Source organism: Leptidea sinapis, chromosome 21 (assembly GCF_905404315.1).
Source record: "Leptidea sinapis chromosome 21, ilLepSina1.1, whole genome shotgun sequence".
Taxonomy (NCBI): Eukaryota; Metazoa; Arthropoda; class Insecta; order Lepidoptera; family Pieridae; genus Leptidea; species Leptidea sinapis.
Window position 1 is genome coordinate 5139248 of NC_066285.1, and position 17832 is coordinate 5157079.

Sequence of the window (17832 nt, forward strand, 5' to 3'; positions counted from 1 at the left end):
TCCAACGTTACAGTTAAAGTGCATATCAATGTAATCATGTAAGAACCATTAATTATTAAAAAAAACATTTTCATTATTATACATATATGTATATATATATATAGATAAGGTAATATACTGTGTTGTTCGTGTACCGCAGGTGGGTCCAACAACACGGAACAGTTCAGCGCGGCGACCGCAGCGCCGCCAGCGCCCATGGACGGCTACCCCGCGCACTACGCGCCCTACCCGCCGCAGCCCGCGACGCAGAGTACGTACACGACACGCCTTGTATGATATAATACCTGTGTCCCGCGGCCGCGGCGTAACCCGCGCATCTTTTTTTTTTCGTAAATTAATACCTATTTTTGTAGAGCAAATGTATCTACGTATCACTAGCCTGATAGTTATATATATAACACAGAAATCAATATTTAAGACTAGATGAGAGCCTTGAGAATTAATTATAACTCATGTACCTTATACAAAAAGAAATAGTCAAATCCGACTGTTAGGTCCAGAGATTAGTACATTGAAATAAACAAACAAAAGAACTCTTCAACATTATTTTGTAATATAAATGATCCATCTTAATAAAATGGTTTTCCTTTTTAGCGTTGCGGTAGTGTAATGGTACCTTCACACATAGTTGCTTAATTTAATTAAAATTAAAAACTCATTATTTTCGCAGTGAGCATGTCTCGTTTGTCCTAAATATGAGTTCAATACTTAAATGCGATTTTACTTAAAATTAATAAAAATTGAGTGATTATTAATGTAACTGAGAAAACAATTATCATGTTACATTTTACAAAGTATGATTTATGTCTGCCGACACTCGTTCGTGTGATATACGCCGCAAGTACTGTGTAATCTACATATTTTATATCATTGATTTGATCAACAATCAGGAAATTACTAAAAAGTTAACTTACTTATACCAATCCAAATATTTGTATGTAGAATTTGCTGTAAATGTTGCCCATATTGTAACATAATCTACCGAAGCACACTAGTACACAATAATTGACATTGCTTGTTCTATTTATTTAGCTAGTAAGATTAACATTACGGGGATTCGAAAATAAGTCATGTGATAATGCATACTTTTTACATTATTAGTGGATTAATATTCACTTTAATAATCTTATTTTAATGTTACATCACTTGAGTTCGAATGTTTCACTTATTTCCGATAAATGCTTGAACTAAACTTCGTTTTCACTAGATAACGGCACTGTTAATATGATCTAGATTTTGTACAATCTATCCTTTTTATGATCTTTTGCTCCGTCGTAAACCTTCTGACATCAAACATTTCGTTTCCGAGTTCATGTGCGATACTTACTTTGATAACTACAAAGATAATCCAATGAATGAAAAAATAAAACAATGAATTAGCGTTTCGATTAAAAGTAGCTAACGCAGCTCAGTTAAACCAAGTGTCACATATTGACGCTGTTGTACGCAAGATGTCAGTAGGTTCTCGATGGGCATAACGGGTTGCGGCGGTTGGTATAACGAGGTATGGTTGTAGGCGGGCCCGGGGGCGACAACCTGGCCGCCTCCAACCCGTTCGACGAGCCGCCCGGGCCTCGGAGACCGCCAGGTACTTACATACACTCTAGCCTCGCTGACTGACGCGCGCGCATTGCGACTATACATCAAACATTCATTTGAATATATCCATCCATAGAGCATGTGACATCTATTAACAAAAAAACATTGAATTGGGCATTATTATCCTTAACATCCAAATCTTGTGAACCTTATTGAGTGTAAATTCCACTAAGATTCGTCTTCAATCAATTCGACACGTGATTCTCCTCTACACGAGCCATCCTTGGGAAATGTTGACTCGACAAGACAGAATTTGGCATATGTATTAAAAAAAAAATTGTTCAATAGACCACAATGAACCAGTTGAGCAGCGACTTCAACTTTTTTCTCAACTACTATATCTAATTAATGGTGGATTTATATCAATATTTTGGCGGATTTATATCAATATCACAATGGAATATTGACTATAATAATTATTCATATTAGCTCTAATGAACTCTATTGCAATTGCCAACACACACATTAGTTCTAAAAAAGCGTAATACTAGCACATGCGAACGCGTCAGTCTGTCGGAAGCATTTGATAACACATTCTCAATAAATCTTTAAAGAATTATCAGTTAATTTACGATATATATTATGCTTTCTTATATTAAAAAAATGAGATAGTAGTATTTATATGGGCATATAATATGTGTGTAGATTAACTGATAAATTATTTCATTAATCATATGCACGATGAATAATATTTGCACACATCTAGCATGTAAATATGTCAACTATATATACTTAATATCTCAACTATTTAATCAAATCCTAATCACTGTAAGTGGGTGTTCTAATTTGTTTATTCTCACTAATTATATGATCTATTAGATCTTAAGGATTTAGGATTTATGCAGTGACTTATGTAAAATTTGTCTGTACATATAAAACACTAATATTGATTCCATATTTTTTTTGTCGAAAACTGTTTCACAAATTAAAATAGTCTTGCTGAGATTGGTATGTTGGTTATTCATAGAAGATGAGTCAATTCATCTATTTCTTTAATATTTAATAATATAAAACGCACTCTTAGATACATCATAATATTATAATGCAAGGACAGATATAATAATAATATTAGATATATTATAATACTATAAAATCGCTTATTTTATCTCTCATATAGTATTTTTTATCTTAAGCGCTTATTTAAGATTTATTTGCGTGATATTGATTTAATAACAAATTATTTTTAATGGACTAATACAAATTATTCCATTAAAAATTATCATCAATCATAAGCGTGTAGTGATTTAATAATTCACATCAAATCTTGCTTGTAAACTTGTAACTGTAGTAACTGTCAATGTATGATTTCAGGTTACCAACAAGGCTATGGCTATGAGTATGGATCACCATATCCTTCAAATAGGCCTGTATATCCACCGTATGGTCCTGAGGGTGACAGGTACGTTACACTTACTAACACTTGTTCATAGTGATATAAATATTATTAATTACTTGTCCTGACTGACAATCTGATATTTCAACAACACAGACTTAAACTACTGGGGCTATAGGCACAGTAGACATATGTACCAGTATGGAAACCAAGCTTTGTGGATAAAATACTTACCTACATGTGCATACACTTCATTGAAGCAATAGGGTTGTCAGGTTATTTTTTAACCGATTTTAAAAAGGAGAAAGTATTGGAACAAAGTTCCTTATGGCTTGCGGAGCGTAAAAAAGTAAAAAGCGTAAGATTTTTATATATAGTGTATGTATGATAGCTATACAATGTATTAATGCAATATTATAATCTACATGATGACTGTTACATATTTAATATTTTTTTAACTCTTATTTTTCATGCAATCTGTCAATAATAACATTTAGCTGGACTTTAGGTATTTGTATGAAGGGTCGTGTTTGGAGCAGAATCCAGTGATTTGCCCAAATATTATTCATAATCCACTTGTCCATCAGATGTTGTAGTGCTTGTCTTTTCAATCTTATAAATGTTGTGCCGGGTTTCTTTTTCATTAAGTTCCTTGCAAGTTGGTTTTGCATGCGTTTATGGTAAGTTCGTAGTGAGTCTACTACTTCCTTCTTTATAGTTTTTATATTTAACTCTCGATGTAGACGTTCGTTTTTAATGTACCATGGAGCATTAGTGATCATTCGAAGCATTTTGGATTGGAACCATTGCAGTATTTCAATAATCGAGTTTGAGGCTGTGTGTGTGTCCATATCGGTTTAATTATAACTTTGTATAGGAGAAGCTTATTTTGTAGTGTTAATTTAGATTTTCGATTTAGGACCCAATACAAATTTCTCACTTGATGCCCCAGGGCTTTTCTTTTAGTGAAAATATGTTTAGTCCGTGTTAAACGTCTATCTAGGTGAATGCCTAAGTATTTGACGCTATCGGCTTAAGAGATCCTAACTTGATTAAGTTCTACCTCGGGGCAGGTTTCACGCCTCATTGTAAAGGTCACATGCACGGACTTTATTTCATTCGCCTTTATCCGCCAGTCCTTCAGCCAATCAGATGCATTGTTCAAATATGTTTGTAATTTTTGAGACGCTCCAGTGGGAGTTGCATCATCTGTTAATATGGCTGTGTCATCAGCATATGTACCGGTGATTACATTATCTGCTTTCGGAAGATCATATGTATAAATCAGATATAATAAGGGACCCATGATGCTACCCTGGGGTACTCCTGCTTTGATATTAATGAGGTTATTAATACTGTCTCCGTGTTTAACGTAGAAATGCCTTCCTCCAATTTTATTAACATAAAATAGTTGATGGGTAAGTTAATATATATCTTATAGAAGAGTCCATTGTGCAACACTCTAACAAAGGCTTGTGAAATATCCAATAACACTGATGATACATATAGTTTCTGTTCTAAAGCATTGTTTATTTGTTCCACTATCCTATGTACTTGTTCTATCGTTCCATGATGTTGCCTAAATCCGAATTGATGCTCAGGGATTTAGAAGTGTTGATGTTGATACTGATTTTTCTCTTGTTGGACTACAACGCTCATGTGCAGTAAATACTTGAGATAAATGTTTTGCAAAAGTATCGCTTTTATCTTGGTCACTTTTGGCCCAGCTACCATTATCTTGTTTTAAAGGAGATTGGTGTATGATTGGTCTTTTTACCTTTTAGTCGCTTTCCAGAGAGAGTAATCTGACGTTGGAGTCGCATCAAGACTTAACTTTGTCCGTTTTTTTAAACATTGTCCGTTGAAGTTTCACTTTTACCGCAGTCTTAAGAAACTCTTTCTTGCAGTCATCCCACGAACATATCTAGACGGGGCAATTATTGTTTTCCCGAGTGTCAATTGTGAACAATTAACATCTATTTCTAGACACAAGATGGTGGATATGACTTTTTTAATAAAATCAATATAGGTATAATTTTCGAGATTTTCGGGAGTGTTAGTTACAAATATGACACCAATTCAATCAAGATCCAAGATGGCGTTTGTGTTACGAATTTCAGTGTTTGTTGTTGTTATTTCGTCTGTTATTCGCATTTATAAGATGTTATTAATTATGAATGTGATGTTTCCAGGGGCTACGGTTCCGGCGAGTACCGCTACGCCGGCTACGGGGGCCAGTACCGCGCGGGGGCCCCGGGGCCCGGAGCCGCGCCGGGGCCCGCCCCCGCTGCCCCCGCGGCCGCCGGCGGCGCGCCCCCCGCGCAGCCCTACCCGGACTACTACCGCGCGCCGCACCCGCACCAGCACCCGCCGCAGCATCCACCGCAACACCCGCCGCAACATCCACCTCAACATCCACCTCAGCACCCGTCACAGCATCCGTCGCAGCATCCGCCGCAGCATCCGCCACAACATCCGCCGCAACATCCGCCGCAACATCCGCCACACTCGCCACAACAACCGCACGAGGTATGTATAACATCAGAAATAAACATATATTTATTATTTTTATGAGAGAATAGATTTATTTGTTAAATGACTGAATTGGTTTTCAACTCATAAAATGGTGCCACTTCAAATAGTACTAATATCAACGTAAAAATTTGAAACCCATAAGAATATATTTTATACAAATTATCTTTATTCTATTCTAGAATAAAACATAAAAAATTGACTGACCACTTTTTAATTCTTCTTTTTGTACCATCTTCTATTGGAGGTTGGCAATCATTAAGGCTGAATGCATTTTGTTCACAACTGCCTTAAACAGTGATTTTGTACTCATATTGAACAAACTGGTGAAGGTTCTTAAACCAGGATGTTTGTCTACGGGCATATCTTCGTTTGCCTTTTATCATTCCTTGTAATAAGAGCTGTAGCAGGTCATAATAATTACTACGACTTTTTAATATCATAAAACAATTATTTTGCTGATTGTTCATTTATCTACATCTACTTGACAATTAAAATAATATTTGACAGAAAATATTCCCACTGTTATAATGACCCTTGATATAGTTTCTACAAATGTTATGATAATATAGCATGATTTATAGTCATATGTATCAGTGCATGAATAATTGGGATTGAGAAATATTATAAAGAGAATTTGTATCACAAAATGACAAAAAGAATAAGCTTCACAAATACTTAATTGTTTTGTGTATGTATAGTATGGAATGTTATCGGTAATTTTGTCAGTCTATAGATGTAGTTTTAAGTTGGTATAATTTGGTTGTTAAAAATTTCATTTGTATACGAAGTGTCTACAAAGTGATTGTTATAGGCAAGCAATCGTTGATGTCGGCGAACTTGCAAGAGAGGCCGCATACCGGTATCAATGCCACTAAATCCTTCTATTACTTATTATATATACATAATGTCATTGTAAAGCCACGTATTCACTAGTAAACATTTGTTGATAAACTGTTTATGACTAGCGCTAAACAAGTTTACAATAAACACATGTTTCTGAAACTTATTGTCAGTTGTTCACATAGAAGTTATGTATTTAATGACCTCCGCGGATTTGATAAATCATTTCAGAACTTCACCAGAATGTCACCAACTGATTTTGAAATGTTATTAAGATTGATTGGACCACCAATAGAAAAAAGAAACGAAATTTCGTCATCCTATTGAGTTTATAAACTAGTTGTTTCGTCTTGCTCTCCACTCGTAGTGGGGAGCACGGCAACACGTATCATAAACAATGTTTCATCACCTATGTTTCTGAACTGTTTATAAACTGTTTACAGAGATGATGAAACATTGTTTATGAACAGTTTATAAACAGCGTTTATTAACAAATATTAACTAATGAATACGTGGCTTAACTTGTAGGCGTAGTAGGTAAGGCTTCACCTGACACATAGTTTGCGGCTCCCTTATATTTGTAATTACTTTCAAGACAGTATTTTCTTTACTATGTAGTCAAGTAAAATGCAGCAATTGGTATATTATAGCAAAATAACGCACCTTTATATTATTACTGTCGCATACTATTTGCCTGGTGTGATAGCGCTCTCGTCGGTCGGTGTTCTTGAGTATGGCGCTTTAATGATTGTGGCATTGCTATTATGATCTGTGTGCGGCCCAGTCAGCCCGGGTACTATTGTTTGCCGCTGTGTAGATGGCTGGTTGCGGCAACCTGATGAGCTCTCAACTCGCGCGCCAGCTGGTCGCCCCGCTGCCGAATGCGTCGCGACCCTACGTACGGAACCACCGTTTGTAACACGCACTCCACACCGCTTCCCACCCATTGGCTCTAACACTGAACACAGAGTGATCGATGTTCACACGCGGACGTAATTGCGTGTGTATAAAAACGTGCACGCAAATTTTACTTATCCCAAATTACAACTCACAATCTATCGTGGTACATTAAAAGTTTTCCGGAAATATAAATTTTTAATATTAACATTTTTGTCATTTTATTAGACAAACTAGTATCGACTTCTGAAGTACTGTGTTGCTACGACATGTTTTGTTAAATTTAGAGAGGGTATTAGTAAAATAGTGTGTAAGCGTTGATACGTGCGTGTTACGTTCAATTGTGTCCAACACTCTGTGCACGGAGTCTGGTACATCCGCACACATGGACATTATTTTTATCTCCTCACTCATACCACCATAACGCCCCTATCGCTTTTTGACTTACCAACAGTGTGGTCATGTGATCGATATTGTTTGAGAAAAATATTTAAAATATAATTTTCCCTTATATTTTCTTATTTCTGTTGATGAGTTTTAACTCCTCTTTATATATTTCATAATATGTCCATAAAATTTTGTTAAATAGCGATATAAGCGTTATGCGTTACATCAGAAGGGGATGTCTCCGAATTCATTCGTGGTTTTGGCTTCATTTAATCCACTTTTCCGAATAATACCACTCACTTAACAAAATTCAGAGCTCTCTCACGTAATATGTTTAAAACATCTCAAGTGTGAACTAAGATAAATTGTAGCTTGCGTTGTGAATAATTGGCTTTAAGAGTAACGCAATTCACGTTCGCTAAAGATCTCACAAGTACACAGACACCGACTCATTATTCAAAATTTAACCATTTATATTGAAGTGGAAGATATGGTATAGAGTGTGTGGTGGTGGCTTTACATAAAATAATGTAGACTAAGTCATTTGCATGCTTTCACAGGTCTAGGTTTATCATCTGTAGCCGCTTTGTCTCAATTGAACGTGCAAAAGGTCCTGCCGATACACCTTTCTCGCTCTAAACATTGTACATTTTGCGCTAATCACTCGTTTTGTAAATATGTGTGGGTTCTATTACTGGTTTAACAATGATGTTAATAAAATTGATGTCTACTTTCTTAGTAATACAGTCTCATGTTGGTAGATTTCACCTGGAAATTTGGTTGATCTTTATTGAAATTTATAAACTATATTTGAGACATAATGCTGAGCAATTGACTAGTTTGTTCCATAATATATATAAGAATTTAATTGATATAACCAGACTGGCATAAATAATGTTTACAATATTGTGTTGACTGATTGAGTCTAAGGAACACATTGTAATATTTTATACTAGCTGACCCGACAGATACAAAGACAGACGTAAAGTCATGGGTAATCAAAGAGAATGAATTGAAATTGAAACTAAAACATATTTCTGACTGATTTTATAATAAGCAGTAATAAAATGAAAAGTATTAATATCATATTTGTGTTAACAGCTTTTACATTACCGCTTTATAATTGCCATTTTTTCAAAGTAATGGATATAGTGTGTTATCCTTAATAGATAGATATATGCCATCGCGGACTTTTCTGTAGCCCTATATAAGATACAAAATTCCACCATACATTGTTTTGTTACATCTCAAAGGCAATTTCGTTGAAAGCTCCTAGACTTCTAATTTTTTTCGGACATCTTCAACAAATGTCGTTTATGTATACAAAATCCTCACAAATTATATACTACCACTTTCTTCAAGTGCAAGAAAAACCCTGTAAAAATTCCTTTATAAATAATTGTAACAGTGTTGTATCTTCAGAATTACAAATACTTTGTAGTAGTAACACAGCCTTGTTGTGCGTGTTTTTTATTATTATGTCAGTCGGTATATCCAATTAGTATTGCATATAATTTTTCAGGCTATTGCTTAGTTATTGTGTATCTAACTACTTATTAGTGTGTCGAATAAAATATTTAATGAATAATATCTTTTTTAACAGTATGGTGGTGGCAAAGGTGCACCTCCTCCTGTGAATGCGGGGCCTCCAGGCGCTGCCGGGGCACCTCGTCGCCACCCAGACTTCGCAAAATCCGAGGGCTACAATGCACCACAGCCTGGTGCTCCCAGTCCGGCGGGGCCCCGGTTTGGGGCCGCCTGGGGCCCGGCTTTTCCCCGCGCGTCATCGCCCGCATGGCGACCGCCTCACCATGCGCCGATGCCGCATCAGCACCAGCCGGGATGGCCACCGCAACATCAGCAACACCAGGCTTATCATGCGCCGGTTAGTAGAATTTCACAAAAAAAAAATAAGATTACAAAGTGCAAGCGTTACAAATATGAGTAATATCAACCTCACATTATTGTACGTCAATGCCTCACATGAATGGATTTCAAATCGGACTGTGGAATTATTGTAACTATACTAGCGGCACGCATTGATGGCCGTTTTGACATTTTATAATAGTGATGTGAAATGTCAATTTATTCTCGAAAAAAATATAGTCAAATCTATTAGTTTTTGTTACAAGTAGTACCTGATAGGTTTAATAAAATAAAAATATAAATGTTTACTTAATATTTTTGAAAGAACTGAATATTGGAATGAAAATGAATATACGTACTTTATATGCACATAAGAAATATATGAATACAAAAAGAGACCAAACAAAGGTGTAACAAAAGGCCAGATTTAATCAGATTCGTCCATACTGCTATTTTCACTGTCGTCATTGCTATCATCACCTACATTAATTATAAGTTCGTTTTATCTATTTTTACATCTCTTTCATAATCTTCCCTTATTAATTTAACAGTTCTATTCACAACCTTTTCCCAGTCTCCTTTAGTCACATGTTCACAAGCTTCTTCTAATATTTTTAGCAATTTTGTTGTGGTAAATGGGGGTTCTATATTGCGTCTTGCAGCATATTCCTTAATTTGAGCCCACATCAACTCAATTGCATTATATTCACAATGGTAAGATGGTAACCGTTTAACCCTGTGCCCATGTTCTGACGCTATTTCGTCAAACGACATGATGAGACGTTATGTGTAAAATTGGCCCTCCATATCGAGATTCACGATCGAAAAAGTTACAAAGGCGTATAACGAACTCACGTGTCTGACTGCTTAGAACAGTTCTCTGCGTACGTTCGGCCATATCGACGAAATCCACAACAAAAGGCGTAAACAGAGTCCAAATTAACGAGCAAGAGTCAACAGTAATGCAGTATCAATATCCTAAATCCAAAGCCAGGTCAAAACTATATCACAATCGCAGTGCACTCACAATTTGTACTTTTCGAAGCAACGTGAAGTCGAAACTGCTTTTTTTTGCATTGAGCATTGACGCGAGTTTGCCGGAGGTTGTAGTTGTGCTGGCCAGCGATCCTATGTGACGATCGAAATAGATTTCATTTTTAAAAATTTTGAATTTCGAAAAACAAATACCGTGTTTTGTGGGAAATAAGTACTCCGATAATTAGAATCTTATAAAAATAAAAAATAAATGTTCGCGGGACCCTAATATAGTTTAGAAATCAATGTAATAAATAAATTTTGTGTCCTAAAATTATACATTCGATAAATTTTTATGACTAATTGCACTTCACTATTGACAATAAAGAACAGTAATTTGCTCCTTCAATGTAATTACTAATTAATACGAAACTTCATGAGTGTACAAACGTCAAAAGGGCCATCATAGCATATAGAATATCAAATAATACAAACTAAATTAATTTTTAAAATCACATTTATATTAGCAAAATCTCTTTTTTATTGTTTTAAAATTTCTATATATTATTCGAGTGAAAATATTGTATATTAGTATTATATTATTGTTTATTGTAATTAATTCCCAGATTTATGAAATTTTATTTTGTTATTGTTCGATTTCAGATTATTTGTAAGTGTTAACATATTTATTGTTTGTTTTTTAACAGGGAGGTTCAACGGGTGTCGGACAATTAAAGCGAGAGTTGATATTCCCTGCGGAGTGCGTTGAGGCAACGGTACCGGCGCCTGAAAAACGACGGCGGTTGACAAAGGGAGATGTCGCACCCGTCGACGCATGGCGAATTATCATGGCGCTCAAGTCCGGCCTACTCGCGGAAACTTGTTGGGGGCTCGACATACTCAACATTCTCCTGTTTGATGACAATTGCATACCATACTTTGGTCTCCATAATATGCCGGGTTTGTTAGACCTTCTCCTAGAACACTTCCATCGAAGCATTAGCGACGTGTTCGACTCGCCCCCGACGCAGAATGAACCATGGTACGCGCCGCCTCCCAGTCCCGAACCGCCCAAACCCTCAACGAAGCGTTTCGATCCACCAGATCCTAATGATAGAATACAAGTTATAAGCGGAGAGAACTACACACTACAATCCCGCCGTCGGGTCCCCGTCATATTCGCGAGCAAGACTGATGACGAATCTCTATTCGCGCCAGAGGACCCCGAACCAGACTCCAATGTAGATGACATAATGGAGCCTTGGCAGGCGGGTGACGCGACGAGCTCGGCTCATATGATGTCGTGTTTCCGCGCCGAGTTCGTCTACCTGCCCTTCGCTCGGGTCTTGCCCGGAGACAGGCGAGCATCGCCGCCCGCAACACCTGCGTCAACGCGGTCCGAAGATCCCAGTGATCCCCCCGCACCTCCCGACCTCAGCGACCCGCCCCCCGACCCCGAAGAAACAACGCACACTACTGACGAAGGGGACAACCTAGAATCTGAACCGATGGATATCGAGCCTGAACGAAAACCAACGTTACAAATCAAAGATCCCGCAGGGGTGCTCAAGCGGAGACGTCTAGAGGACTACGAGGACGAGTGTTACACGCGCGACGAGCCCAGCCTCAACTTGATAAGCGAAACGCGAGACGCGCTCGCCAAGCGGTGCATAGCGCTGTCCAACATCCTGCGGGGACTGACGTTCGTGCCCGGCAACGAGGCGGAGTTCGCCCGCTCCGGTGCCTTCCTCGCGCTGGCCGGCAAGCTGCTGCTGCTGCACCACGAGCACGCGCCCCGCGCGGCGCGGGCGCGGGCCTACGAGCGGGCGGCCCGCGACGAGGCGGACGCCGGCGCGAGCTGCTCCAGCCTGCGCGGCGAGGGCGAGTGGTGGTGGGACACGCTGGCGCAGCTGCGCGAGGACGCGCTGGTGTGCTGCGCCAACGTGGCGGGCGGCGTGGCGCTGCGCGGGCTGCCCGAGGCCGTGGCGCGCCCGCTGCTGGACGGGCTGCTGCACTGGGCCGTGTGCCCGGCCGCCGTGGCCGGCGACGCGCCGCCCGCCGCCTCGCCCGCGTCGCCGCTGTCGCCGCGCCGGCTGGCGCTGGAGGCGCTCTGCAAGCTGTGCGTGACGGACGCCAACGTGGACCTGGTGCTGGCCACGCCGCCGCGCGGCCGCATCGGCGCGCTGTGCGCCGGCCTGGCGCGCGACCTGTGCCGGCCCGAGCGGCCCGTGCTGCGCGAGTTCGCCGTCAACCTGCTGCACTACCTGGCGGGCGCAGGCGGCTCGGCTGCGCGCGAGGTGGCGACGCACGCGCCGGCCGTGGCGCAGCTCGTGGCCTTCATCGAGCGCGCCGAGCAGACGGCGCTGGGCGTGGCCAACCAGCACGGCGTGGGCGCGCTGCGCGACAACCCCGACGCCATGGGCACGTCGCTGGACATGCTGCGCCGCGCCGCCGCCACGCTGCTGCGCCTGGCGCGCCACCCCGAGAACCGCCCGCTCATCCGGCGCCACGAGCGGCGCCTGCTGTCGCTCGTCATGAGCCAGATCCTCGACCAGAAGGTGGCGCACGAGCTGGCCGACGTGCTGTACCACTGCAGCCGGAGCGAGTGCGACGAAGTGCGGGAAGAGTGAAGTGACAGTGACGCTAGTCGCGAGTGAACAGTGCGTCGAGTGGGCGGAGCGCGGGAGCGAGCCCGTGTACATATAGCGATACGGCCCGTCCGCGCCGCTCTCACACTTAGACGTGTCCGAGTGTTAGCTGTACAATCTGAATTTTGTTATTTATGTCCACGATGATTTATTTACAATGTCAATGTGCTATAATCGATTTCTATTGTTCGATTGAAAAACAGATGTATTATAACTCGTAATTTTGATTTTTATAATAAAATGGGACTTGAATCTGTTGATTGGTTTTATGATGGATATTTTAGTGTAAACACCTTTAGAGCCTTCAATATTGAGGTGATGACGAGGAGCTTATGTGGGCTATAAGTTTTAGTTAAGTTTAATGTGAATTATTACAATAATCTATAATATATTGAAATTGAATCTGATTTTATTTTCTTTTCGAATTGGCATTTAAATTCAAACCACCTTTACTTTGTAGTCACAAGCTGATTAATATTGGTGACGTATTATTATTATTGTGTTATCAGTTCACTATAAGTTAAAATTTACTAAATAGAAAAGGTAACATCAAACATACTAGCTTAATATTAACCTTACCTAACCTATATTTTTTACCTATTCTTTTGAACATCATAAATATGTATGTAGGTAAGTTTGTTTGTTACGCTTTCACTTCTGAACTGCTTAAGTGATGATCATGATGTTTTGCACACACATTATGGAACAGAAAATGGGTACATTTATCTCGAGGGAGCTCAATACGATTTTAGGTTGGCAAAAGAAAGCAATCTGTCACGGTAAGTACTTCAATTTCGAGGCCAATTACTCCAGTGATATATTGATAATTTATTTATTTATTTATTGAATAGAAACAATGATAATATAATATTATTCTTTTACACCATAATTCATATTAGATTTTGGTTTATATTCACTTGAAATGTCATTAAGAATTTTACTTGTACCTGTCGTCTCATGTTGTCCAACTTTATTTTTACGAGCTCCTGCGGGAGTGTTATACGAACTTAAGGAGGATGAAATCGCAAGCTGAAGCAAGTCATTACATATTTCATAGTAAGTTTCTTTGTACATAATATAAGGACTGGTATATCTATAAATATGTTTTAAAATTTAATACCAAATCTTATTTACTTCTAGTAAATAATTTCAATTTGCAAATTGAAAAACAAATATTTAATATGATTTTATACATATTACACCTAGTAGAGTCAGCGTCAAAATAGCGTCACCATTGTATTGATTGAAATTTGAAAAACATGGCAACACCCATAGTTACCATATACATCGATTCACCGAAAGTGACTAAAAAGAAAGCGTCATCCAAAGTATTCAAATATATCGGGACACCATTAACTTCATAAACATAGCTACATTCAAAGCACCAAATATATGACTACACACAAATCGCCGAAATATAGAACCACCCAGTGTTCATAAAATATGGATACATTTGTGGATAATGAGCTTTCGGTGTAAGATTATAGGATTCGCAAATATCTCTAGAACTAGAACATCTAGAACCACTTTATTGCTGAACTTGGTAGGTACTGAGGTCGCCCCCATCCCTGACCAGGGGCGTGCATTAGTATTCCGGCGCGGTAGGCACTTGAAGTCCAACTAGTCGTATTTGCGATTAATATTAAAAAAAATAGTTCCTGTTTTAAGGATAAATATAGGTTCACTTACCAACATTTTTCTTTCTGCGGTTCTGTCAGATTGATCGTGTTTTTTAGCAAGATTTGTCAAATTATGCAAGTCACCGTAACGAGTATCATTCCACACAGTTTTCGTTGTAGAAAATAAACAGCAGGGGAAGACTTTGGAATGGCGGCATCCAGCTAGCCAAGTGTATTTTTCGTAATACTTGGTATTGAAATATCTCATAATTTTACCTTTTTGTTGAGATAAACTAATATTTTTGCATTGGTCTATAAAGAGAAATAATTTTTATTTTATCTACGAACGAAAATTGTGCAATAGAATACATACCTAATTTATGTAAACAAATCGTATTTTCGCCACAATCCCGACACTGGAATTCCCCCATTATATTTTAATTCCTTACTAGTTACCTATTTTAAACACAAAACACACAGCAACTTCTTTTTCCAATATTCATTCCAATATTAATTTCATTCTTTATCCATTCTTGATTAGTGAACAATATATTTTTATTTCCGGAAATGTCATATTTTATATCTCACAATCATGAATCACGTCATGTGCGATGTCAACACTCTTATGGGAGCGCAATAAGGTTGAAACTCGGACACTAAGTGAACGAGACACGTCATAATAATTACTCATAAATCTTAATGTAGGTATCATTTCTTTCGTTGGTTTAATCCGTGACAGTTTGGCTGTCATTTCGAAGTGTCATAAGCTTACTTACCCCCGATGTGTTAAAGGTGTCAAATTGCGATGGTCATTTATAAGAAGGATATACAGTGCGTTCACAGTTATTTTACCTCTAGTCGTTAGGTTAGCTAAGCTGAGCGTTATATTGCCATATTTAGCTTCTATGACTCCCTCAAACGACAAGTTAAATTTTACGGTATTGATGATATTTTTTTTCATACAATATAATTATTTGAACGTAAAGTTTGTAATAAGATCTTTTGTTATCGGGACGGTTGAACGCATTTAAATTTATATTTGGAGTCATTACAGAAATTTGCTAACCAAATTTTAATTTTTGTTATTCAAAGGTTAATTTTCAATAATAATTACATCATTGTGATATATTTATTATTATAGTCAGTTTTTACTTCCTAACAAATGTGGCGTACAGAGAACCAGATTGTACCGAGAGATAATTCTACAGATGGGAATCATCGTACGCATGAACGATTGAACTTAATGGTTTTTATGCAGTGAATGAATAGTATCAGGTAAAGGAGTGGAAATAATACGACAAGTTATTTTTATAGTTTTATTGTTCGGATTCCGATGATAAAAAATATACCTATCTTATAATATTATTTATACCTATCTTATTATATTAATTTCCGTTCACTTTGTTATTTAATGTAAGACTATACTTTTATATATCTTTAAGAATATGCCTATCTAATAATATTATTTAAAAAAAAAATAATAATAATAAAAAAGCACGTTTAGTGTATTAATTGTAAGCTGTCATTTGTTATTGTATTCGTTAGTTACACAGTAATAACCACAATATATTCATCCGGATAATTATCTTAATCGGAAATAAAGTAATCTATTTGCGTTTTAGGCTACCTGTCATTCATAGCTATCAAATGTTTTTCACGATATTTCACGTTCTCACAAGAAATAGTGAAATAGAGTTTCGCACAGCATTTTTTCGTAGGTAGGTATAATTTACCATAATGTAGTTCAACCTCCACGAAAATTTATATCAATTTTTAATTCTGCGCTTAGAGTTTCCCCAAAGTCGGTACCTCCTTTCTGACGGTATACATTTCAAGTATTTTATTTCGAACTGGACACAGATCAATATCATCCAAAATATTTTTTTTTCTTGGATGCGTGTTTTTCTGGGCGTAGAAATTTTTTGAAAAGTGGATAAAGCAACTTCGCCTTCTTTAGTTATGGTGCTTACGGTTTATTCAGATATTTCTGAAACAGGAAAAAAGTTTTATGTTATAAAGCCTATTTTATTTTAAATTAAAAATAGCTGTGTAAACATATGTAGACAGCTATTTCTTACCAATAATGTTCCTATTTACATTTTTACCTAATCGTATCAAATGCCACTAAACGAAAATTGTAGTTCTAACTAAAAAAACGACTAATACGAGTACTAATTGACAATGATTACTCTATTAAATTATGAAATCATATAATTTATTAAAAAGACAAATATAAAGGACATAGAACTTGTATATCAAATTGAAGCAAATGATTGATTATATTACTATAAAAATAAAACATACAAAAAACATCACAAGATAGTTACTGTACTCGCAAGAATAACAACAAGCAGTCTAACATTTATGGTGAGAGAAAATCAAAGTTGACGCGACATAAATTATGTACTGATGACGGTAACGCTAGGACATTAAGTATCCACTAAAATTGGGAAAAAAACTAAAGATGGGTAGCCCTAATTTACACAGCCGTCATGGCGGCAACTCGTTGACGAACATTTCCAAATGGAATTAAAGGAGCATTATATTATTTTTCTCTTTCACAGAAATCACGCACCGATAGTATATTTCTTCCGTTACTTTGAATTCTTTTCGGCATGCTAACAGATGAAATATTACAAATATGAAAGGAAAACGCTAGGAACTTCACTGAACGACTCGACAGGAACACCAACATAAAGAAAACATATAATGACTTCTGTCAGAGGTAAAATAACTGTGAACGGACTGTACATAGTCATTGTATATTTTTTGCTGTGGTCGTATTACCTTGACAAATAAATTTTGTTATAGAAATTGAACGTATTCTACTAGGCTCTAGTAAGCATTATCGGAACTGCTTACTGTGAGTATTTAGTATATCGCGTAACGAAAAACTTACTGGTTGGGTGTTCAATAGAAGTTCGATTATAGAATAAAAGAACTAAATTTATCTGAATTATCTTGGAATCTAGTGTAGGTATATTAATTAGACTCTAAGTATGGTAGGTAGAGTAGACTCTCTATGGTAGGTAGGCTATACCTATTGGTATATATGGAATGGACGCACCTGTCCCTGACACAGTTGATCCACCCCCTAGTTACACCGTGTATACGTGTAATCGTTAAGTGTGAC

At 37.8% G+C, this 17832-nt stretch overlaps 1 protein-coding gene across 8 annotated transcripts in view; it reads left to right on the forward strand.

Annotated features, from left to right (window-relative positions):
- The window catches only part of LOC126970401 (trithorax group protein osa), a 144574-nt gene extending 131087 nt beyond the window's left edge, over positions 1-13487 (forward strand). For 6 of the 8 annotated variants that reach the window (XM_050816223.1, XM_050816225.1, XM_050816226.1 and 3 more), the window contains 7 exons: positions 140-250; positions 1517-1588; positions 2911-2998; positions 5125-5461; positions 7125-7205; positions 9195-9476; positions 11140-13487. In XM_050816223.1, coding sequence (XP_050672180.1) covers positions 140-250; positions 1517-1588; positions 2911-2998; positions 5125-5461; positions 7125-7205; positions 9195-9476; positions 11140-13062 — 2894 coding nt within the window. In that variant the 3' untranslated portion in view covers positions 13063-13487. The remainder of the gene's footprint in view (positions 1-139; positions 251-1516; positions 1589-2910; positions 2999-5124; positions 5462-7124; positions 7206-9194; positions 9477-11139) is intronic. The other 2 variants (XM_050816228.1, XM_050816227.1) reach the window with 2 other exon arrangements.
- Positions 13488-17832: the final 4345 nt, after the last annotated feature.